Source organism: Mandrillus leucophaeus, unplaced genomic scaffold (assembly GCF_000951045.1).
Source record: "Mandrillus leucophaeus isolate KB7577 unplaced genomic scaffold, Mleu.le_1.0 Scaffold82, whole genome shotgun sequence".
Taxonomy (NCBI): domain Eukaryota; kingdom Metazoa; phylum Chordata; class Mammalia; order Primates; family Cercopithecidae; genus Mandrillus; species Mandrillus leucophaeus.
The window spans coordinates 1,483,675-1,510,181 of NW_012108919.1; the positions used below are offsets into that span (position 1 = coordinate 1,483,675).

The window sequence follows — 26,507 nt, forward strand, 5'->3', positions numbered from 1 at the left end:
TACATTATATTAAAATTTATTTTCTATGTATACCCAAATTTTCAAGTATTAGATTTACTTACAAATTCATCAGTGTTATCATTATACAATTGGCTGGAATTAACAGTTGCAATACACTTATTCTAGCTTTTCATATTCAATTTGAATGATCAGGAAAGTGTATGAGTCACACAGAATTAAATATTTTAGATAGTAAGAATCTTACACTTTATTAGATAATAAAACATAATTGAATATCTGCTTAAGTAACAAAACAGTTAAGAAACTGGGTTATAAGCGAAGGAATGTAAGTGTAAAATGTGTAGAAAGATAAATATTTTCCAAATAAAATTCTAATAAAAGGCTAAACATTCTCAAATATTTTACATACATGAAGAATAAATTATTTCTGGTTAACATGTTTTTGCCTTAGTGCCAAAAAAGCCACAACCAATTTGATGAACTTAAAGTTTTCTAGACATGAATTCTATTATAACATCTCTATATTTGTTTAGAATTTTGCACAATTCTTAGAAGATCACATGTTAGGGTGGGGGAAGATAATTGCTTGCCAATACTGACATGGTTAATTAACAGACAGGCCTGAAAGGAGGAGGCTAGAAGAGAAGAGGGAAGATTATGTCACTAAGCATAGCTACAAAGGGAAAAGCCACATGGAAGCGGAGACAAAGGCTATCCCGGCACACAGAGGCATGTTTGCTGTGGCTCAGGCTTTCTGCTTCTCAAGTGTTCAGAGACGAATTCCAGCAAGACTTCTGGTTTGAGTCAAGCCTTTCAACTGAGCTGCTTGGCATACTTAACGGAAAAAGCGAGTACACTCAGATTTAGTTTTGCTAGATATTAAGCTAGAAAACTGGATGACAGTAAAACCAACACAGAAACAAAAAGTTGTGTTTCCAGTAAAGAACCGTACACACAAGCAGGTTTTGCTTATTAATGCAGCAGGAGAGCATGGAAATCGGAGTTCAGGCTCTTTAGAAAAGATAAAAGGCAGGGGAGGGGAGAGAAGAAACGGAGGAATGCAGAGGAGCCCTCTAAGAATGACGAGTGATTCGTGCAGGAGAGGGAAATACAGACATTCTGTCCACATGAGGTGCTGCTTCAGGCATTGGACGTCGTTCCCTCCACCCGCACCTAGAAGGATATGTGTTCCGGATCTCGCTATGATTAGTTCCCGCTGTGCTAGACATAGGTTGCTAGCCAGAAGTTTTGCCAGCCATCTTCCCTCTTCCTGGTGCTAATGCCTAATTTCCTAAAGTAATTCCTGAATCCTTATAAGCCAGGGTAGCTCAGGAGGTTCTATTTACTTACTTATTTCTTTATTTTGAGACAGAGTCTTACTCTGTCACCCAGGCAGATCTCATCTGCGTGCGAGTCTTGTTGCAGTGAGTGTTGCAGTGGTGCAATCTCGGCTCACTGCAACCTCTGCCTCCTGGGTTCACGCGATTCTCCTGCCTCAGCCTCCCAAGAAGCTGGGATTACAGGTGTGTGCCACCATGCCTGGCTAATTTTTGTATTTTTAGAAGAGAGAGGGTTTCATCATGTTGGCCAGGCTGGTCTCCAACTCCTGTCCTCAGGTGATCTGCCTCCCTTGGCCTCGCAAAGTGCTGGGATTATAAGCATGAGCCACCACGCCCAGGCTCAGGAAGTTTTAATATTACGTCTAGTCGGCTCACAGATGCTTGAGCCAGAAGTGGGAAGGGTACACTTGTATTTTGGGCTCAAATGGTTTTCAAATAGAATACATTTGACCAAATAAAGCGAAAACAGTCCTGAACCCTCCTCACTCCAGATATGCATGCAATCCACACCATCAAAAAAAGAGTTCACTGTTTCCAAGGCCAAAAAGCGGCTATGCTGTACTGCAGAGAACTCTACAGGAAAATCGAACACCCAAATTAGGTGCCTGAATGATGCAGCCCGCTATCATGAGGAAGAATGACATGTGAGAAAACTTTTAGCAGATGCAAAAATGTCACCCCACCATATGTTATTTTAAAAATGTTTTATCAGGAGACAAGGACACTTCAGTTTTTAACCTACACAAGGTTAGGTAATGTTTACCTTGATACATAATTGCATATGGCTCTTTATGCCAGTCACCTAGGCCTTTGATAATGAGGGCAATTGCTAAGTGTGCAGTCTCTTCTGGGGACTTTTCTCTGAAAGGGGGACAATATATTGATAACGTATTTTACTGATCAGTTAAGAATTTTTTATCTACTTGGAAAAGACTAAATTATAATATTTCGCTTTGAAACTGCTATTGCTCTTGCAAAAGTACTTGATGTTCATATCATATGGAGCTCAGAATCTTTGGACTACACAAACATTCTCTAAAAGGGCAATGATTTATATTTTCCAAAGTTTAGACATGATATCCAAAGGACAAAAGGTAACTACGTTTTTACCAATGTGATTGGAACAGTGACAACGAGTAATGTATTCACCAAACTGATCAAAAAATCTGCCTGTGGCTCCTCCACTGTACCTGTGTGCATATGTGTGTATGCAGAGAAAGGCAGAAAAGGTTCTATCAATGTCATTGTCTCCAAAATGCTTATTCTTGCCCATGTGCCAGTAATTTGAATAAGATGAGAATGGGCCAGGGGCAGTGGCTCATGCCTGTGATCCTAGCACTTTGGGAGGCCAAGGCGGGCGAATCACGAGGTCAGGAGTTAGAGACCAGCCTGGCCAACATGGTGAAACCACGTCTCTACTAAAAATACAAAAATTAGCTAGGCACGGTGGTGGGCACCTATAATCCCAGCTACTCAGGAGGCTGAGGCAGGAGAATCGCTTGAACCCGGGAAGCGGAGGTTGCAGTGAGCAGAGATCACACCGATGCACTCCAGCCCTGCGACAGTGCGAGACTCCGTCTCAAAAAAAAAAAAAAGAAGAGAATGTGCTTTTCCAGAATAACCCCAGTTGTATCTAGAATTTGTTTTCAATATAAAGGTAAGGTAGGTATGAGAATGTTTTTAACACCAGAATTAGTCAATCTAGATTAGGATGCTGTGTGGCATGACCATTCTCAAATTTTGAAAGCCTGAGCTGGTTGTGGGCAGGGGGATATTCATTAATGACGTAAATTTCATTTATGAAATATGTATCCATCATCTAGGTATCTTACACATGGAGAGCTGAGGGCATCCCTTGTATAAAAAGTAAATGAAGACCAGAAGGAAGCAGACTTTGTCCTGCAAACTGAAGCAGAGTTCCGTGCTAAGAATCAGCAGGTTTTCTAGGGAGGTAATAACACCAGTGCAGTATTATTACAGTTCGCAGACCATGAAGGAAAGAGGGAGGGAGGAGGGAAAATCTTGCACTATAAGAGGTAAAAGAGTCCCCATTACAATTGCAATGCTTCATTAGACAGCTGATTTTTCTGGCTGGAAGGCATATTAAAAATAACCCTAACAATAACTTACCAAGACAATGGAAATCAAAAGAAAAGAAGGTAGAGGTACAGCTGTCTTATTAACATAACAACCACCTACAGCTGAAACAATACTCTGGTACAGGGACTACCTCATGTTAGAGACTGGGTATTTAGATAAAGAGGATCTGGTGCTCTTGGTTTAGCTTCAGTGATTTTCCAGCACTTATTAAAGCCACTGTACCCTGAACATGGAGACCCTCAAATCCTCTATATGCCAAAGATTTAAGTTGTAGAGAATTACACCCATGTTTGCTGTTGGTGTGAACCACAGGCAAGACCAGGCTCCCTGGTCTGGCTGAGTGGAGTCTTCCCCGCACTGTGCGCCGCTCAGTTAGAAAGTCAACTAAGCGGAAAGGAGATAAGGAAAGGCTATGGAATACCTGACTTCTTTACCTTGGTTAAGTGTCCATAATTCACTGTAGCCTCCGCCTCCCAGGCTCAAGTGATTCTCCTGCCTTAGCCTCCCAAGTAGCTGGGCTTACAGGTGCGTGCCACCACACCCAGCTAATTTTTGTATTTTTAGTAGTGATGGGGTTTCACCATGTTGGCCAGGCTGGTCTCGAACTCCTGACCTCAGGTGATCCATCCACCTCGGCCTCCCAAAGTGCTGGGATTACAGGCGTAAGCCATCGTGCCTGGCCAACAATCTGGTATTCTTAAGGCAAAACAGTAGAAATCTCTTTAAATAGACACTTTATTAGATCCATAGGCGATAAAATCCCAGAGCTACTGTTAGGCATGTAAATATAGACCCTGTAAGAAAAAAACAATTGAGAGTACTATTAGTTCTATTAAGTTACTTGAGGGAACATCTTTTTTTAAGAAAACACACACTTATTCACTTATTTACTAAGAAAACCTAGAAACTTAGATTGCTCACTGATGTGCCATATTCCATGAAACACCTGCCTACTGAAAAACAAATCCCATACCCCTTATTTTATTTTCTTGTTTTAGAGACGCGGTCTCATCTGGCACCCAGGTGGTGTGTACCATGAAATGGTGTGATTACAGCTCACTGTGCCTCAAACTCCTGGGCTCAAGCGATCCTCCTGCCTCAGCCTCCCAAGAAGCTGAAGCTACAGGCGGATGACACCATGCCTGGCTAAATTGTTTTGTAGAGACTAGGTCTCACTGTGTTGCCTAGGCTAAGAAAACTTTTCAATGAACATTTCAAATCACAAAAATTCCGTGGTCACAAGGTCTACGTATATGCACTATATAGACAGGGACCCACAATTTAATATAAAGAACAACACTTCACTGTTAAATACTGCTGTGACCTTAAAATATTTCATTAATTCAAGATGCTAAATCTGACTTGAAATAATGGTTAATTTGGGTGCAGGGGTGGTACATGAATGTTCATTCTCTCTTTTGGATCAAAAATCTCGAAAGTAAAGTAACTCCTTAAAAGGAGTGTCGCCAATTGAAGCAGAAAGATTACAACTGAAACACCTTCCATTTTATCCATAAAATATTTCCTGTCTTGAATCTCATTAAAATCCCTAATAACTATACTTCGATTACAGTATCTTATCAAATTTCCAATTCTATCAATTATAAAGTACACAATTACTTTATTTACTACTAAGAAAGAAAAAGTGCCAATTAAAGTATGATACTTCATCTATTGGAAACTGTAAGATGCTTTCCAATTTCAGAGATGTTAAAATATTTCAGAAAGTGTTGGAATCAATGAAACACAGTATCTGTCAATGACTTATTTTATAAATTTATTTTCTTTTCCGGTTGATTTAAATAGATATAAAATAGCTTACCTGCTAAATATTTAATATTATCAAGCTTGTGTGACTCAAGCATGGTTTTGAGGCCAGCAACCTCAGTTTCGATCTTCCTATCTGTCTGGGTAAGGGCCCGATCTTGCTGGGCATGCTTTTAAAATGAAGAGAGTCACAGCGTTAGACCACAGCATGTCCCCTCTGTTCACCATCCTATAGCTCATTCCCAATGGGGCGTAGTCACAGGGAAACCTGGATAAGACTACGGAGGCCTGGGCTTTAGTCTCAGTGTGAAGATCCTAATGCTATGCTGCATTCGTCAGGACCCTTAACCTCTCTAGGCCTTAGTTTTCTTCTATTTGAAAAAATGAAAACAGAACAAAATGAAACAACCAAACCAGTGGCCCTGCCTTTACCTGGACTGTTTAGAAAATCAAATGTGATAATCTATGTGAAAAAGCATTTGTAAGCTCTAGGTTGCTATATAAATGATGTGGCATTATGAGGCCAGTCTGTTCTCAAAGGCAACAGCTACGGCACATCCTTCTAAATCCTCCTTAGTCAAAGATATACAGTAAACTCAAAAATGTTTTCAAGAAATGGAGTCTTAGGTAATGTAAAACCGGCAGTGCTTGTCTTGAGCTATTTCTAGTCATATTTTTAAAAAACTTTCTTCTTCCATGTTCAAATATCAAGTGTTTCATTGCTATGAGGCTTGGCTACCCAGGGCCAATTTGTGTCCTTCCCCAAATACAATACAGTTAAACTGGATACATAATCAACCCTCAAAGGCAGTGGGTTTGGCCGACCTTATAGGGGGTTGTATAACTGCATTAATGCATAAAAACCGTGGGAATACTTCACTAAAATTTCTAGAGCAACGGAATCTACCAATTCAGGCAGGGAAAGAAAGAAATAAATGCCTGGATGAGTAGAAAATTATTCCAGAGAAATATCCCAGGATTCTGGAATTCTCTCATGAAAGCCTCTTGGGTGTTTCAGAGGCCCCAGGTTCCGTACAGTATGGAAAAGGAGTAATGTATGCTATAAATTAAAAATAGAATAAGACTTCTCCATTCCTCACTATTCTTCAATTAGTGAGATTTAAACTTTCTTAGTAAAACTTTCGTTCAGAAAAACAAACTTTCAAGCAGGGTGTGGTGGTGCGCACCTGTGGTCCCAGCTACTCTAGAGGCTGAGGTGAAGGAGGGTGCAGTGGAGCTGAGACTGCACCACTGCACTCCAGCCTGGGTGACAGAGCGAGACCCCATCTCATAAAAAAAAAGAAGAAAAGGAAACTTTCATTAAGAAAGTTAAATCTTTCATAGGATAACTATCTTCCATTAAGATAACCAAATATTTTATGAAGTGCAAAAAAAATCCTGTGGCATTCCACTTCTGCATATATACCCAAAAGAACTGAAAGCAGGGGTCCCAACAGACATCTGTGCACCCATGCCCACTGCAGCACTATTCACAAAAGTCAACAGGTGGAAGCAACACAAGTGCCCTTGACAGATGAATAAAGAAAATGTGGTATATACATATAATGGAATACTAATCAGCATTAAAAACGAAGAAAGTCCTGTCATTGCAACAACATGGATGAACCTTCAGGACACTGTGTTAAGTGAAATAAGCCAGCCACAAAAAGACAAACACTATGGTTCTATTTATATGAGGTATGTAGAATAGTCAAATTCATAGACAGTAGAAAGGAGGTTGCCAGGGTTTGGAAAAGGGAATGTATAAAGGGTGCAGAGTTTCAGTTTTGCAAAATAAAGAGTTCTGTGATAGACAGTGGTGATGGTTGCCCCAAAATGTGAATGTACTTAATACCACTGAACTCTACACTTAAAAATGGTTAAGATCATAATTTTTATGTTATGTGTATTTTAGCACAATGTAAAAAATTCCCATGACAGTAAACCTGCATGTAAGTTCCTATTATCATTACAAGCAACCATGCATGGGATGAAGCAAAGATGAATACAATGATAAAGAAAAATCAAAGTCTCATTTCTTACCAATGCCACTATTTCTGTTCGCAATTCCAGCAGCTTCTTTTCGTTCAATGAATACTGAAATAAACACGTAACATGGGTCAGATTCTGATCTACTCCTCTCTCTTCTCCTTCTCTGGTGCCTTAAATATTCTGGTCTCAGTAACTCCTAGAATATGTAACACCAGAAAGTCAACTCTGGGATGAAGTAGCCTACCTGCCTCTTTATATCTGTTATTTGAAGTTTCTTTTTTTTTTTTTTTTTCATAGAGATGGGGTTTTGCCATATTGCCCAGGCTGGTCTCAAACTTCCAAGCTTGAGTAATCTGCCCACCTTGGCCTCCCAAGGTGCTGGGATTATAGGCATGATCTACCATGCTGGCTAAAGTTTCTTATGTATACTTACTCATTCCTCCAATATCTGGATTTCCTTAGTCACCTATCACTTCTCCCTGCATCTTTCCTGTGACGGCTTTCGGTCCCTCCCACTGTTGCAGCAGCACTCTCTGGGGACCAATTTCCACGGATGCTGAGTCATATGGTTTTTGGTTTTAAGAGGATTGAAAATGGAGACTCAACTCAATTTAGGAGCTATCCCATCATAACTAGTAGCAAAACAAGTCACTACTTGAGTCTCAACACAAGACAGGGAAAGTATGAAGTTGGGGAAAAAACAGCGGCAAGGATTATTATTCTATGACAAAGACATTGTGCTGTGATTATAAAACACAATGTAAATACATTAATACACTAACTCACCACATGTTGGGGTTTTTTTGTTTGTTTTTCTGTTTTGAGATGGAGTCTCACTCTATTGCCCAGGCTGCAGTGCAGCAGCTTGATCTCGGCTCCCTGCAACCTCTGCCTCCCGGGTTCAAGCAATTCTGCCTTAGCCTCCTGCACATGTTGGTTTTAATAATAAAAAAAACCCACTTGGGCATAGTCATAATCCAGTGTTCCTAAAGGAACTAATTCTACCCAGAGTTAAAGTATCTCACCTTTGGTTATTAATGTTAGTGAAAAGATTTACTGCAGTTTTGGACACAATAAGATTGAAATCAGACTTATCGCCTTAGTAGTGGGCAACAGGATTTAATTGAGCAAATGACAATGAGTAATTTAAATGAAGACTTTTAAGACCTACATTAACCTTGTTATACAGAGAAAAAGTTAATGCTTTGAAATATATAGAAACTTTCTAGCTGTAAAATGTTCTCCTGGGACTACTGGGAACTTAGAAGTAAAAAAAAAATAAGAGAGAGAGAGAGAAAAACAAAACCAAACACAAAACCCCCAAACCCTAAGGCAAGGAGTAGGTTGTAAAACCAAGAATAAGGCTCTTTAAACCTCAGGGTTTCAGACCAGGAGAGCCCTATGCATCAGATCACCACTAGAGGGCGGCGTGGAACAAGATTTTGTGCATCACTAAACCTGTCTTCATTAACTCAACATCGACTCACCCACAAAAGAAAAGCCTAAATCTTGATGCTGCCATGGTTTTAAAAATAACATCTATGTAGCTATATGTCCCCATGCCCAAAAACTTTATATGCCATACTGCTTTTGGAACTGGCTGTAAATATCATAGTTAATTTTCAATTTAATATTTAACATTATAACTTTACCAAAAGAATGAGAGCCAAAAAACTCATCTTCACCAATGCATGTAACAAACACACTCACTTTAAAATTTACTACTACCTTGTGCTTCAGAGTAATCTAAGTTTACAATTACCAAGAACAACCTCCCAGTTAGGGTACTAAATCACATAAATTCACTGGCTTGATGGGAACTAAGCTATGAGGATGCAAAGGCAAAAGGATGATACAGCGGACTTTGAGGACTGGGGGGAAAGGGTGGGAGGTGGGTGAGGGGCAAAAGACTACACACTGGGTACAGTGTACACTGCTAGGGTGATGGGGCCACCAAAATCTCAGAAATCACCTCTAAATAACTTCTTCATGTAACCAAACACCACCTATTCCCCCTAAACCTATTGAAATTAAAATAATAATAATGAAACACTAAAAAAAGACTATAAGAACAATTCATAGTCACCGTTACTGTTCAAATATACCATGAAGACACTTTTGTGTCATGTAGAAAAAGTTACTGTCATGATGGATAGGATTTAATTGAAACTCTGTGCACTGGTTGCTTCCTGGAGATTAAGGTCAATATCGTCATTCCAGATAAAATAATTACATGTAAATTATATTTATCAGCATAGTTAACTAGTAAATTCAAGTAAAATAAAATCAGGTTAAGTATTTTGAGTGCTGTATTATCAAATCTGCAAAATATTGTAAGCTTTACTTTTCTTATTTTATAAGAACACTGAATGGATCTACTCTATATATCTAATAATTTAAAAATATGAGTATTTGAAGAATGAAATTTTTTTTGAGACAGGGTCTTGCTCTGTCACCCAGGCTGGAGTGCGGTGGTGTGATCTCAGCTCACCGCAATCTCTGCCTCCTGGGTTCGAATGATTGTTCTGCCTCAGTCTCCTGAGTAGCTGAGACTACAGGCAACTGCCATCAAGCCGGGCTAATTTTTGTATTTTTGGTAAAGATAGGGTTTCACCACGTTGGCCAGGCTGGCCTCAAACTCCTGACCTCAGGTGATCCACCCACCTCGGCCGCCCAAAGTGCTGGGATTACAGGTGTGAGCCACCATGCCCGGCAGAAATTTTTTCATTTTGGTTAAAAGACAAAAACTATAATTGTGAAAAAATTTTCTGGAAAATTTTTGTTTGCTGGATGATGTCACGGACTTAAAATGAGTAAAATCTAAATGTTACATGATTGAAAAATGTACATATGTATCAGCCTAGTTATGTTATTAAAATGACTCCACATAAAATTTTTTAAAAATTCACTGGCTTTCATCTACATTCATGCCCTGTATTTCCTGATGTCCTTTATGTAGTTTTTCCCAGGTTGGTTAGCTACATGCGGTCATTTTCCTACATCAAGTGAATCCGGTTTTTCTTGAGTACACAACCCATAAAGACAAAGATAACCAAAAGAGTTTCTCCTCTTCTGGACAGCAGTGACATGCTATAGCCATTAACTATTTTAGTAATACTAGGTGATTTAATCTTTATGGGTGGAGACGTTGTTGTAAGACTAGAAAGACAGGTAACACAGCCTTAATAATTGTTTTGTATAATGAAGCTCGGATTAACTCTTGAAATCCAGTGGCAGTTCCAAAATACAAGTAGGTTACTTTTTTGAGTTGCAGTATTAGCTTCATTTATTATTACAGCACATTTTAATTAAAAGCAAATTGTCAAAAATGTGAAGACAACAAACAGCTGTGAGTACTCAGTTTCTGCATGTGTATTCAGTTTTGTGTTGGTGCAAGATGCTCTCTGTCCTATTTCTCATTATGCTGAGAATAAAAAAGGCACCCGATGTTACCAAATTCAAATAAAGTCCGAGCAAAAAGACAGCTGAAGATTCAGACAGGGTTAAACATCACTAGAGGCAACCTGACACATATCTTTATTAAAACACCCTTAGGCCGGGCGTGATGGCTCACTCCAGTAATCCCAGCACTTTGGGAGGACAAGGTGGGCAGATCACTTGAGGTTAGGAGTTTGAGACCAGCCTGGCCAACATGGTGAAACCCTGTCTCTACTAAAAATATAAGAACTAGCCGGGCGGGGTGGTGGCGCCTGTAATCCCAGCTACTCGGGAGGCCGAGGCAGGAGAACTGCTTGAACCCAGGAGACAGAGGCTGCAGTGGGCCGACATGGTGCCACTGCACTCCAGCCTCGGCAACAGAGTAAGACTCCGTCTCAAAAACACCAAAAACAAAACAAAACAAAACAAAACAAAACAAAATACCCTCATGAACTTCTCACTGCATTTAAAATACAACATAGAATTTTTTTTTTTTTGAGACTGAGTTTTGCTCTTGTTGCCCAGGCTAGAGAGCAGTGGCATGATCTCAGCTCACTGCAACCTCTGCTTCCTAGGTTCAAGAGATTCTCCTGCCTCAGCCTCCTGAGTAGATGGGATTACAGGTGCCCGCCACCATGCCCGGCTAATTTTTTGTATTTTTAGTAGAGACAGGGTTTCACCATGTTGGGCAGGCAGGCTGGTCTCGAACTCCTGACCTCAGGTAATCTGCCCATCTTGGCCTCCCAAAGTGCTGGGATTACTGGCGTGAGCCACTGCACCCAGCCAGAAATGTTTTAATCTTGAATTCCAGTCTATAATTTAATATTACTTTATATTAATAATTTACTATTATTCAAGCCTGAGATAATCAACTTAACTTTTCCAAGATCAAGACCTATGAAGATTTAAGTCAGTATTAAATAGATCAAGATTGCATTTAATTTCTTTATGAATGTCTATGTAACACATATGTATAATTTCTGAAACAAAGATTCAAATTGACTCATTTGACTAGCATTTTAATTTTAATGTTACTTTTGAAAGCATCAAATTTACATCTAAATCCAAAATGAATATAATGGAGAAAATACAGCCTAACACTGATAAACAGATATTTAACAGTACCTATGACATGTATATAAACTTAGGCTTAACCAAGCATTCCACTCCAAAAATAAATTAATTCATAATGTATTTTTAGTAAAGGAACGTACCAATTCTTTTACTCTGCTCTTTTCTAGGTTGAAGTCTAATTTGGTATCTGTTCGGACTTTGATCATTTCATCCTAAAAGGAAGGCAAACAACAAAGAAGGAGAAATCCAAAGTAAGAAACCCAAACTCTCTGAGGACGTGATGGCGGGACCACTGCCCCCACTGTCCCTATCCTAGGGGAGGCAGCCCAGGGAAGGACAGAGCCAGGGGCTTCCAGAGAAATGGACCTAAGCCTCCTGGCATCAGGGAACTCTGGCCAAGCCACATCTGGAGCCCATCCCAGGACTTCCCAGTTAGACACAAATAACCCCCTTCTATGCTTATGCCAGTCTAGAGTCGGTTGTTGATGCCTTTTTTTTTTTGAGATGGAGTCTTGCTCTGTCATCCAGGCTGGAGTGCAATGGCATGATCTCCGCTCACTGTAACTTCTGCCTCCTGGGTTCAAGCAATTCTCCTGCGTCAGCCTCCCAAGTAGCTGGGATTACAGGCGCATGCCACCACGCCCTACTAATTTTTATATTTTTAGTAGAGATGGGGTTTCACCATGTTGGTCAGGCTGGTGTCGAACTCCTGACCTTGTGGTCCACCCACCTAGGCCTCCGAAAGTGCTGGATTACTGGCGTGAGCCTTCGCGCCCAGCCTGTTGCTGCTTTTAACCTCAAGACTCCTCATACAATCTCTGAATGGAACTTATGAATAAAGCTGATCTTAAACAACTTTGGAAGGCAAAGATGGACTCAAAGCAGCCAAATATTAAAATCTGGTTTACACAGAGCCTTTTCTCTGATACACATCAAAGTCTTTTTTTTCTTTAACATCTATGTTTTTGCTATTTAAAAAAACATCAAATAGCTGGCACAGTAAGCATTTAAAAATCACGTGTGTTTCTCTAAAGACAGTCTAAGAGAATTTAAGGGTTCCTTCCATGCAGCTACTTTAGAAAAACTTTGACTTAAAAATGACTTAATTCCTCCTAGAACGCAATTTTTTTTTCTTTTCTTTTTTTTTTTTTTTTTTGAGACAGAGTTTCGTTCTTGTTGCCAAGGCTGGAGTGCAATGGCGCAATCTCGGCTCACTGCAACCTCCACTTCCCGGGTTCAAGTGATTCTCCTGCCTCAGTCTCCCAAGTAGCTGGGATTACAGGCGCCCGCCACCATGCCCAGCTAATTTTTGTATTTTTAGTAGAGACAGGGTTTCACTATGTTGGCCAAGACCTCAGGTGATCCACCCGCCTCGGCCTCCCAAAGTGCTGGGATTACAGGCATTAGCCACCATGCCCGGCCACAATTTTCTTAATGAATATGGTTACACACAACAATAATTCATTCATTGGCTGTATTCTTAGCTAAATCTTCCAATGTGTACTTTTGAGGCATATTACACAAACATTTCACATAGAATTAAGTTTCAAAAATATCCATTTCTAATATTATACTTATTAATAAGTTTATATAATTACAAACAAGCCAACAAACAGGAAAGTGAATCTTACCATTACTTGTTGTTTTAACTGATGTAGTTCGAGTTTTATTTTCTAAAAACACATTAAAAAAATAAGTCTTTAGAAAGAACAACATAAAATGCAGTTATCAACAAATATTACAATATGTATTTATGCACAAGTTCTTCGAGTTTTTCTTCCATTCAGAACACCGTATTGTTTGCAGAATGGCATTACAACACATGTATCCTGAAATAAGTTTGAATTCATATTGAAGGCTACGTAAAGTTAACTCAGTTGTGTTTGGCACACACATTTGCCTTCAGTGACCCTGCTTTATTTAGTATCTCCTTCAGTTTATCTTTTAACCAATTCTACCCTCAATTAACTGATTTCAAGGACAACCTAGAGAATCTGAAACTTTACCACTTTACTTTTTGCTAGAAGGCTTCTTACAAGGCTAGGGTCAACAGGCAATAAATGGCCTTCCCTATGGGACTTTAAAAATGACTGAAAATAAAAGATGCAGCGAGAGCACTTATTTACATGCTGATCCCATATGCTCTATTTAAAGGAACGCAAGAGATATTTTGCAGCAGCAATTATTCAAAATAACCAAAAACTGGAAATAATTCTAATTTACATTACAATAGAATGATGGGGGCATATTCACGTAAGACTACAGACAATGAAAAAAATGATCTCTTGCTACAGGACACACAGCATGATACCATCAAATGGTTCTAGAATAGGCGAAACTAGTCAATGGTGTTATCAGCCAGGACAGAGTTTCCTCTGCGGCAGGGGCAACTGAGAGGCACGAGAAGGACTTCTGGGACACTGGTCAAGTTTTCCTGCTCGATCTGACTGGAAGTACACACTGTTTGAAAATTCACTGAGATGTACACTTATGTGAGGTCTTTTATGTGTATATATTTTATCTCAATGTCTTAATATAATCAGCTTTCTAAGTGTGAGTGGCTGTTTTACCTCATTTTCTGCTCTGAGGGCTGAAAATTCACTCTTCTCCAAAATAATCATATCCTTTTTCACATTCGCAATCTGAGACATTATTTGCTGAAAAGTGATTTCCTAGGAAAAGAAAAACAAAACACATAATCTAGTCTACCCTAAAAAGTCCACTTCCTATCATCTCCATGTGCTATCTTCTCATTGAGAAACCAGGAGAATGTGGACACAAGAAGAGGTTCAGTAAAGTCATCCTTTATTCCAAAACGGGAAAAGGAAAAGGAAAAAAACCCCCACATATCCGGCCAGGCAAGGTGGCTCACACCTGTAATCCCAATACTTTGGGACGCTAAGGCAGGAGGATTGCTTGAGCCAAGGAGTTCGAGACCAGCCTAAGCAACATGGTGAAACCCATCTCTACAAAAAGTACAAAAATTAGCCAGTTGTAGCAGTGCACACCTGTAGTCCCAGCTACTTGGGAGGATTGTTTGAACCGAGGAGGTCAAGGCTGCAGTGAGCTGAGACTGCACCACTGCACTCCAGCCTGGGTGAAAGAGTGAGACCCTGTCTCAAAAAGAAAACACAAAACACACAAAAAAAGACAAAAACCACATATCTGGTTATCGTTACCAAGTGAATCACAGCTAAAAGAGTGGTGATCTGAAGACTTGAGAACATGATGCTACAATACTGTAATTCAGGCCATGTCTCCATTTATTAAAGTATATTTCACTGGAATAATTTTGAACAGTGAGCTTTCAAGCATAACAATTCTACAACCGTTGACTAAATGGCTCTGAGTAAGTATTTTTTATGCCACTGTAATCTTTTGCCTCTTCATCATGGTAAAAGTTACTATATACTTTTCAACTGGGTATTATCTAAAAAATTACATTCAAACATTACTACAAACAATACCCCATCCTCACAGTCCTAATGTGCTAAGCCACCCGACAAGGCTAACCTGCTGCATCTTGGTGACCATATCTTTGTAGACGACGTCCATGTTGGCTTCCAGGATCTTGACCAGTGCAGACACAATGATTTCTGCTTGTTGAGTAGCAAACCCTAAGCAAGTACACAGGCAAAAAAAATCATGCTCAGAGTTACAAAAGCCCACAGCAAATGCACACATTCATGTGAATGTCCAAATCCAGGAGCAGGGGTACAGCACAGTGTGGTAGGAGGCAGGGAGGAGGGCCGAGCCACAAACTACCACGTGCTGGTCACTCAGAGCAAGCACGAAACATAAGCTGGCTTCCCCAGGTACCGGTGGCTTTGCTGACTGATTTGTAAGTCCTTCCTAGCTATCAAAAGTCATGTTTTCAGAAACTATTTAATGACATAGACAATGCCGGCAAGTCAATGTCAAGTGAAAAAAGGCAAGACTCAAAATTACAGATGCAATTCTTGTTTTTATAATTTAACAAAGATTCATTGTAATTTTTGTTTTCTTCTTCATGTTTCTCTGCATTATGTAGATGTTCTATGGTGGACAATATTTCTTTAATTTTGTAATGTGTACTTTATTAAAAAATAATTTCCTTAAATAGGAAAGCTCAGCGGTTTCATGTCTAGCATAAGGCAGTCAAATCATTGACTATATAGTCATCTAGCTGTTGGCTAACTTAATGTTAAAAGACAAAATCCATTCTTTCATTTTTCCTGCACAATTCTCTTCAGTAACTAGGTCTGGGGGACCCAAAGTGGAAAAAATATGTTCTTTGGTAGTCAGTATATGATACTGAATTGAATGATAGAGGATTCAATGCAGTACTTGTTCTTTTTTGTTTTAGTTTTTTTTTTTTTTGAGACAGAGTTTTGCTCTTGTTGCCCAGGCTGGAGTGCAAAGACATTATCTCAGCTCACAGCAACCTCCACCTGCCAGGTTCAAGACATTCTCCTGCCTCAGCCTCCGGAGTAGCTGGAATTACAGGCATGTGCCACCATGCCCAGCTAATTTTGTATTTTCATTAGAGATGAGGTTTCTCCATGTTGGTCAGGCTGTTCTCAAACTCCCGACCTCAGGTGATCCGCCTGCCTTGGCCTCCCAAAGTGCTGGGATTACAGGTGTGAGCCACCACGCCTGGCCAGTACTTGGTACTGTTTTTAAAAACGTTGCATAGTAACTCATATTTCACATAAATTCTAATTAAATGCTTAAAACTGAGTGCCTGGGAAACAGTTCTATTAAATGCTTCTAGCTATAAGTATTTCAGAAGAATCTATTGATTCCTGTAATTAATTGTGTATTAGAATAAAGTAGTACTTAATTAATGGAATTTGTTTGGATGAGATGAAGCATCGGACTATAATGAACAAAAAAACCAAAGACACAGATTTAAAGGAGAAGGAAAAAACCTCCAAAGACCTATTGCCATCACTTTCATCAAAATCCTTTAATTTTTCAACATGTGTGTTGTGCACATGTCTAGGAAAAAAAAAATAAAAGGTTACCCACCAAAATGTTAACATTGTTTAGCTCTGAATCTGTTTTCTTTTTTCTAGTCTGTCTTCCTAGTTTTTAAAAACTCAACCTAAACTTTTGTAAATTTTAAAGCTTTATTAAGAAGAGTTCACTGGCTGGGTGTCGTGGCTCACGCCTGTAATCCTAACACTTTGGGAGGCCAAGGCAGGAGGACCTTTGAGCCCAGGAGTTTAAAAAACCAGCATGGGCAACATAGTGAGATCCCATCTCCATTTTAATGTAAATAAAATTTAAAAATGTTTTTAATTAAAAAAAAAAGAGTTCATGTTTAAACATAATTAGTTTTGGCGGCTGGACACAGTGGTTCATGCCTCTAATCCCAGCACTTTGGAAGGCCAAGGAGGGTGGATCACTTGAGATCAGGAGTTTGAGACCAGCCTGGCCTACATGGTGAAATCCCATCTCTACTAAAAATACAGAAAAATTATGCAGGTGTGGTGGTGTAAGCTCGTAATCCCAATAACTCAGGAGGACGAGGTGGGAGGATCGCTTGAAACCAGGAGGCGGGGGTTGCAGTAGGCAGGACTGCACCACTGCATGTCCAGCCTGGGCGAAAGAGTGAGACTCTGTCTCAAAAAAAAGAAAAAGGAAAAGAAAAATAAAGGTAGAAAGAGAACTTATGTTGATTGTAAAACAAACTCTAAAGCCATATACTTTATAACCACTTGTGGGAGGAGAAAGGGATAAGAAAAAGTAGAAACCTGAAAACCTACTGAGTTATGAGGCAGAAATTAATTTTTTGTAGACACAAGGGAATAGGACAGAACCAGGGTCAGTGAGATCACAGGCATATGAGAAATTCTGTTAATCTGAAGACACAGGTCTGGATAAAGAAAGGGTAGAATATGCCTTAAAAAGTCCTTCCTGGCCTCCTACTCAGCCAGTCATCTCAGACACCCGCCCCACTCATCCATGTTGGATTGAACAGCCCCTCCACACCACGTACTGCAGCGCGGTCCTCACACCACAGTCTTGAAAGATGCAAATAATCATGGGTTAAGGTTTAAAATCAAGAAAACTAGGAAGACTTCTGCTTATCAACTTTTTTGTTTGTTTGTTTGTTTTGTTTTGGTACAGACAGGCTCTCACTATGTTACACAGACTGGTCTTGAACTCATGGGCTCAAGCGATCCTCCCGCCTCAGCCTCCTAAAGTGCTAAGATGACAGGCATGAGCCACCTCGCCTAGCCTTATCAGAGTAACTTTACATGCTCCCCTCTCACTTCTACTTTTCTCTTTTAAATTCTGAACTGAAAGAAGTTTTGGCGAAAAAAGCCTACTGTTTGACAGGAAAAGTTAAAATTACTACACAGCATATGACAGTTTTTCCAAAGTTCAGTCATGCATATTATCTTGTTTAATATTCAAAAAGATCTTTGGAATTCTTATTACACTCATACTACAGATGGGCAAATAGAAACAGAGAAGAGGAGAAAGGCTTCCTAAGCTACGCGACTAGAAGTCTGCAGAGTTAGGCTCGAGCCCAGAGCCGCTCTCTCCCACAAAGCACAGAATAATTCATTCCATCACTTTGTCTTAGGCATGTAAAGCACCTCTACAGAGAATAGCTTTTCTGACACAAACATGTATAACTGGACAAATAACTATACAATGAAGTAAAAACACAGGGAAATTTATTTCACAAGCATAATTTACACTATTTTGAAATTCTGATTTTTGAGAATGTGTCACCATATAGAGAATTATAATCAGTGTATTTGTCTAAATATGATTTGGTACGAGAATCTTCCCTACATTCTAAGTCTAAAGTGCATTTTCAATGAACGCCATATATACCAGAGCAATCTTTTACCTTAACAGCAATAAGGGAGAATGTTAGCCTGATTATTAAAAAGAAAAAAGAGGACCAGGCGCGGTGGCTCACACCTGTAATCCCAGCACTTTGGGAGGCTGAGGCGGCTGGCTCACAAGGTCAGGAGTTCGAGACCAGGCTGGCCGACATGGTGAAACCCCAACTCTACTAAAAATACAAAAATCAGCTGGGCATGGAGGCACTTGCCTGTAATCCCAGCTACTCAGGAGACTGAGGCAGGAGAATCGCTTGAACCCAGGAGACAGAGGTTGCAGTGAGCCGAGATTGTGCCATTGCACTCCAGCCTAGGTGACATGGCAAGACTCCGTCTCAAAAAAAAAGGAGGAAAAAAGAAAACAGTAAGTTGAAATTATCAAGAACTGCTACTTGACAACATTTCCATTTCACAGGATTTTAAAAAGCACACAAGATGCACAGTAATAAAACTATCACTTCTGTGCTTCAGACACTGTTGTCATAGGAATCATTCCTCAGCTTTGCTGACTTGTGTCTAAATTTTTACCTATAACACTGTACTTCCATGGTGATGTTACAGAAATACACTTCACTTTGACAAAGAGACAATGTGTGAGAAAAGTCTCCAGTGTATTGATGAAACAAAAATGTCCTCAAGCAAAAAATGAGGACTTAAAAAATGGAGATTAATTAAAAGATTACCCATAGGCTTGAAAGTCAAAGAGAAATAAAAATCAGCCAGACGTGGTGGGTGGTGGTATGTGCCTGTAGTCCCAGCAACTCGGGAGGCTGAGGTGGGAGGATGACTTGAGCCTGGGAGGTAGGTTACAGTGGGCCAAGATTGCGCCACTGCAATCCAGCCTGGGTAATGGAGCCAGACCCTGTCTCTAAATAAATAAATTAATTAAATTAAATACAAATAAAAAATAAAAGTCAAAGAGAAGTATGAGAAACTAAATGAAACCATAAGAGAAGTCATAATTTAAAGTGTTTTTCTAAGGCACTAAATGATAAATGAGAGAGGGTTACCATTGTCTTCCAGTAAGCACACTAAGGCATGAGTGTCAAAGTAGAGCCTCCTACTCCCAGAAGAGGTGAAATCTCTGCTTCTGCGCTCCAGCTGCAGGTGTCCAGCAGACAGGCTTAGCTCTAGGGTAGAAAGGACAGTAAGCTCAAAACAGACTTAACGCAAAACAGAAGCAACTCAGCATCCTGAGAAAATAAGGTATACCCCAAAGCCTACCTGGTATTTTATAACAGCTTCACTGAGATATACCATTCACCCAATTTCAAGCATACAATTCAATAGGTTTTGGCACAGAGTTGTGCAAGCATCCCACAATCAAATTTAGAATATTTTTTTACTCTCAAGACAAACTGTACCCCTTAGCTGTCACCTTCCAATTCCCCCAGCCCTTCTCCACTGCCCCCAACCATACCCAGGACAAGCACTGGTCTATTTGCTGTCTCTTCTGTTTATCTACTCTGGAGATGTCACAGAAACTGAATCATATAATATATATAGTCTTTTGTGACTGGCTTCTTAGCATGTTTTCAAGGGTCATCCATGTTGTAGCACGTCAGTACTTTCATTTCTTTGTATAGTTGAATACTCCTCCACTGTATAGCTATATTAAATTTTGTTTATCCATTTATCAGTTGAAGGATGCTTGGGTTGTTTCTACTTCTTAGCTATTATGAATTACATGGACGTTATGTATTCAATGATCTTGAATGTATACTTAGGAGTAGAATTGCTGGATCATATGATAACTCTATGTTTGTTTCAGCAGCCGCCAGACTGTTTTCCAAAGCAGCTGTACTATTTTACACCCCCTCTAGCAGCACACATGGGTCCCAACTTCTCCCCATCCTCACTAATCCTTGCTATTATCTGGGTTTTTAAAAAATTATAGTTATCCTATTGGGTGTCAAGTGGTATCTCACTGTGGTTTTAATTAGCATTTCCCTGATGACTAATGATGTTGAGCATCTTTTTATGGGCTTGCTGGCCATTTGGATATCTTCTTTGGAGAAATGTGTATTCAAGTCAGCTATGGTTTGAACGTGTTCCCCAAAGTTTATGTGTTGAAAACTTAATCCCCAACACACCAGTGTTGAGAGGTGGGTCCTTTAAGAGGTGATTAGGCTATCGGGAGGGCTCTGTTCATGAATGGATTAATGCTGCTATCTCAGGGGTAGGTTTCTGATAAAAGAATGAGTTTCCCACCCTTCCCTGATATGTGTGCTGTTCTGCCTTCCGCCACGTTATGAAGCAGCAAGAAGGTCCTGGCCAGATGTGGGCCCCTCAATCTTCAACTTCCTAGCCTCCAGAACTGCAAGAAATGTATCTGTTTTTTTTTTTTTTTTATAAATTACCAGTCTGTGTTATTCCCTTACAGCAGCACAGAACAGACTAAGGCAAAGTCCTTTGCCCATTTTTAATAGGGTTGTCTTCGTATTACTGAGCTGTGAGAGTTCTTTATATATTCTAGATACAAGCTCCTTATCTGATTATGATTTGAAAACATTTTCTCCCATTCTGTGGGTTGTCTTTTCACTTTTTGATACTGTCTTTTGAAGCACAGAAGTTTACTTTTGATGAAGTCCAACCCATCTGTTTTTCCTTTTGTTGCTTGTGCTTTTGATAACAGATGTACGAAACCACTAAGAAATCCAAGTACTTGAAGATTTACACCCATGTCTTCTAAGAGTTTTACAGTTTTAGCTCTTACATTTAGGTCTTTTATTCATTTTGGATTAGTGTTTTAAATGGTGTGTGGTAGTGGGTTCAGCTTCATTCTTCTCCATGTGGGTATCTAGTTGTCCCAGCACCATTCCCTCCGCTGAAACGCCTTGTCACTCTTGTTGAAAATCAGTGAGCTGTAAGCATGAGGCCTTGTGTCTGGGCTCTCCACTCTAATGCATTGATCTATATGTTTGTCCTTATGCCAGTGCCACAATTTCTTGATTACTTGTAAGTCTGTTTTAACTTTGACATCAGAAAGTGTTTGCTGTTGTTGTTGCTCTTGATTTTTTTTTTTTTAAGGCAGGGTCTCGCTCCATTGCCCAGGCTGGAGTGCAGTGGTGCAATCATAGCTCACTAGAGACTTGACCTCAGCCTCCCAAGGTGTGGGTTTTAAACTTTGTTGTTTGTCAAGGTTGTTTGGTTATTCTTGTTTTCTTGTATTTCCATATGAATTTTAGGATCTGTGTGTCAATTTCTATAAGAAAACCACTTGGGATTTTGATAGGGATGTGTTAAATTTGTAGATCAGTTTGAAAAGTACTGCCACCTTTATATTAAGTATTCAGATCAATGAAAATGGATGTCTTTCCTTTTATTTAGGAAAATTATACTTTAATGTACATTAGACTTTAAGTACATTGCACTTTTTATATGTTGCTGGATTTGGATTGCTAGTATTTTGTTAAGGATTTTCTCATTTTTAATCATAAGAGATATCAGTCAATAGCATTCTTTTCTTGTAATGTCTTTGCAAAAGCCTATCTTTAGAGAGCTATTTTCCAACAATTTTTACATTACCTTTTCTATAAATTTTTGTGCATTTAGCCTAGATCCAATCCATTTTGTAAATTTCTTGTTTGAAGGTACTCATCTGACGGAGGTGGTATAGTATATGGTTTAGTTTCTTGGCTTTTAGATTTTATGAATTCCTAAAATCATTTTTTTTTAATTAGGCCAAGTGAACTAGTTCATGGTTGTAAATCTAATACTTTCAGAGGCCAAGGTCGGAAGATCACTTGAGGCCAGGTATTCGAGACCAACCTGGGCAACACTGCAAGACCTCGTCTCCAGAAAAAAAAAAAAAAATCAGCAGAGTGTGGTGGTGTGTGCCTGTAGTCTCAGCTACTCCTAGCTACTTGGGAGGCTGAGGCAGGAGGATGGCTTGAGCTCAGGAGTTTGAGGCTGCAGTGAGCTATGATCGCACCACTATACTGCAGCCTGGGTGACAAACGAAGATCCTGTATCTAAAACAAAAATATTAAAAATTTTTTAATTTTAATCCCAGCACTTTGGGAGGCTGAGGCAGGTGGATCATGAGGTCAGGAGTTCAAGATCAGCCTGGCCAAGATGGTGAAACCCCATCTCTACTAAAAATACAAAAATTAGCCATGTGTGGTGGCGGGCACCTGTAATCCCAGCTACTCGGGAGGCTGAGGCAAGAGAATTGCTTGAACCCGAAAGGCGGAGATTATAGTGAGCCGAGATTATACCACTGCACTCCAGTCTGGGTGACAGAGCAAAACTCCATCTCAAAAAAAAATAAAAATAAAAAATAAAATAAAACAAGATTTGAGTTGCCAATTTTTAATTGTTATAAAAGAACATTTAAATATAGCTGCTTACTACTACTATTAAATATTATACTAAAAATGAAATTATGACACCAAAAGAAAAAAAAAAGATGAACAATCTACAGAACTTCCATTTAATCAACTTAGTATATGAAAATCTTGCTACATATTTGTCACTACTTTTCAAATTTTGCCATTAACTGGCACCAGTCTGAGGTCTGGTGTTGTAGAAGACTGGTAGGAGCAAGAAGGGTCACCCGCCAACTCAAAGGTCAAAGGTTTCCCCAGCAGGCCCCTGAATGACCAGAAAGATGCTGCAGCTGATCAGCTTCCACTGTCAGTCCTTCGCCCCTGATTACCCTACAATAAAATCGAGAGTAAACAAAAATGTGATGTGAACTGAACCCTACAGATCTGACACTTCGCCGCAGCCTATGGGAGTCATTCCCAGCCTACTCACAACTTGGGAAGAGGAGGGTAACTGTGGTCATTGTAAGCATCAAGATGAGAGCAAGAGATGCAATAATCCATATCTGTATCAAGAACCATTTGCAGACTGACAAAATATAAAGTGCAATGACTTATGTGTGTGTGTATGTGTTTGTTGGTAAAACTGGGCCCTTAGATTCGAAGAACCACTGTGCTATGACACGAGGTCCTTGACCTGGCATACAAAGCCCTTGCTATTTATGACCACACTTATCCTTTCAGCTTTCTTTCTAGCAACCTAAGCTATTCTATTTCCTGCAATTCCATGCTTAAGCACGGCTTGCTCCCCTTTCCCAACTGTTAAACTTTAAGCATTCTTTTTACTTTTCTTCATTAAATTGCCAATTTACTGAGTATACATTATGTTTCAGATGTGGCATTTTCTTTTTTACATTTTATGGTTCTCTCTGCTTCCTCCACCCAGCTAAGGGAGCAACCTTTATTGCTCCCATACCTGTGTTCTCAGTTCAGTACAGATAACTCATCATAGCACTTAATACTTTATTTCCTCATCTGTATTATCTATTTGCCCAAGCTGCCCAGGAGCAGCCAGTCTTGCTCATTTTTTATCTTTAGCATCTGGCAAAGGGTCTAGCATACAGCAGGCTAGGAATACATATATATGTGTGTGTGTGTGTGTGTGTATATATAGAGTAATTGAACTGTAATGACTTCTACAATCTGGATTATGAAACTGTCTAGAGGGAAAATTTGAAATGAATTCCTTTCTCCTCAGTTCTTCCCTTTTCACACAAATGAGCTCACTTAAATCTGGTATCTCTTTTTTAGTTTATTTCCAGTCCTGAGACAGAAACTGGCCTCCATGAGAAGAGACCCAGGATGTCTGCCCAACACAGAAGAGACCTAGCTTGAGAAAGTGGGAGTGAATGAATGAAAGCACTTATCTAGGGGACCTCTTAAGGACCACCTCACCTGCCCTAGAACTCTATTGGACTGTCCCATGTGTCAGGGAGCTTGAAAACACCTGAGTCTGGAATGGCTTGTGAAGAGTGACAGGGTTACTCTAGACCCAAATTCCTTGTTTCTAGTAAGAAAATAACCATTCATGTATTTAGAACATAACCTCTTCATCCCCACGTCCACATAAACAAAACAATCACATGACTGCTTTGTAACGCCAATTTAGATACTATAGTTTTTTGTTGTTGTTCTTTTTCAGAAAGATTGGAACCAGAAACAGCAAGCTTATTTCCAAGAAATCCTGCCTCTGAAAAGTCGACAGAAGGGCTGGCCACTTGCCAGTGGGCACTCCAACCCCTGCTGAGGGAAGGATATGCCCTCTTGCCTTCTGTCAAAGGGCAGTACCTGAGGGCGCCGCCTACTCCTAGAGTCCTCACTGATCATAAGGAAGCAAGTCAACTGAGCTGTTAACGAGTAACATGCAATTCCCCTTTCTAGGGACTTTCAGCATATTAAGAGGATATTAAAAACCCACAATTACAACAGAGGCCCAAAGTTAGCCTTGGACAGGATGTGGAAACCAAATACAAACTTCCTACTCATGATATCCTCAAGTAGCCCAATTGAGAACCTCAGGTACCAAGCAAACAAGTGGCTGGGAAACGCTCATTAGCTGGTTAATGAGCATACACCTCTCCTTAGCTGTGTCCCTGCTCTGCTTCTGTTTTTATGCGTCCATACTTATTTTTTATGATGACTGAAGAATGAGATCGCTGACACTAAAACAACAGTACCACCTTACGGATTGGTCAGCAAATCCATGAGAAATAACACTCTCTTTTTGCCCCATACTCTTGTATTGAGAGAAAAACAAATAGGAAATTACTAGCTTGTCAGAAAAAGCACAATAAAGGGCACAATCTAAGACCAAACTCATCTCCGACTCCTAATTCCTGAAGGACAGTGGCACCGAGTTCACTACTCATTCCCCACTCTGTATATACAGTTTCCTTCACTTTATTGCTCTACTAATCAGTTTTTACCCCAGCCAAAGATACTCTTAAATTTTAGATATAGTCAACACTTGCTGGGCCTATCTGTTGAATAGGAAAAATGTGTGGTTAGTGATGGCTACTAATGAACACGTAAAGACTGCCCAAAGTGATAATTTTGCCAAGTCTGTTGATTATTCGAAATGATTTTTTTCTTTATTCAACAATATGCTATCTAATAAGTTGATCTTGTTTACTTCCCTCATCTCCAGGGCAGTGATTTCTCTCACCTCCTTTTTAAATAGTCATGCGCCCCACAACTGCCTTTCAGCCCAGGACAGAGGGGCACACACGACAGTGGTCTATGAGACTATAATACATATTTTTACTGTACCTTTTCTATATTTAGATGTGCAAATACGATTGTGTTCAGACTGCCTCTAGTATTCAGTACAGTAACATGCTGTTCAGGTTTATAGCCTAGGAGCACTAGGCTCTACCTGCTAGTCTAGCTGTGTAGTAGGCTGTAGCATCCAGGTTTGTGTAAGCACACCCTACAATATTCACACAAGGAAGAAGTCGCCTAATGACTCATTTCTCAAGTAGGCGACTGTCCTGAAGGGATACACGACTCTATTTAATTAAATACTACCTTCTCAATGAAATCGATTCTGATCACCCTATTTAAATTCACGACTGGAGACCCATTCCACTTCCCAAGCCTTATCCTATAATTTTCCTGTACCATTTATCAAATTATGAATATATAAAATTATGTATAAATTATATATACATTAATTATGCATACGTATATCCATACACATTTACTACGTCTCCTCCGCCAGAATTAAGCTCCACAGGGAAAACATTTTGTGGACTGACATATCCCACACATCTGGAAAAGCGCCAGGGACAGGGTAGACGCTAGGACTCCACGAATTAATGATTCCATCAGAATTTGAAAGCAAACTGTAAAGCCAACCCTTCATTTCTCAGAGCTTTGCTCCCCAAACATACCCGCCCCTTCCCCTTGAGCGGCCAACAGGCTGCGCCCTGCCAAACAGAACGCCTGGAAGGCGGTGCCCAGAAGCAGACCCTAGGAGTGGGCGGGCACCACCTCCCCGCCCCAGCACGCACCTCCCTCCAACTTTAGCGCCCGGGATTCCCAGGAATTCGTCTCTTCTGGGCTAAGCCCCGCCACCGCGGCCGAGCAAGGCGGGCGCGGACCTTCGCCCCACGGTCCGGGCAGATGCCGGTGCCCTTGGCTGACCCGCCTCCGGCCTGCCC

At 40.1% G+C, this 26,507-nt stretch overlaps 1 protein-coding gene across 1 annotated transcript; it reads right to left on the bottom strand.

The window, feature by feature from the left end:
* MCUR1 (mitochondrial calcium uniporter regulator 1) lies at nt 1–23,367 on the bottom strand. Its single transcript, XM_011967943.1, has 11 exons — nt 23,279–23,367; nt 23,013–23,113; nt 19,528–19,647; nt 15,186–15,289; nt 14,243–14,344; nt 13,304–13,345; nt 11,813–11,884; nt 7,212–7,265; nt 5,224–5,338; nt 2,104–2,162; nt 1–795 (listed from the first exon to the last, which is right to left on the bottom strand). The coding sequence occupies exons 1-10, from the start codon at nt 23,365–23,367 to the stop codon at nt 2,131–2,133; spliced, it is 831 nt and encodes a 276-aa protein (XP_011823333.1). The 3' UTR covers nt 1–795; nt 2,104–2,130.
* Between the last annotated feature and the right edge of the window lie 3,140 nt (nt 23,368–26,507).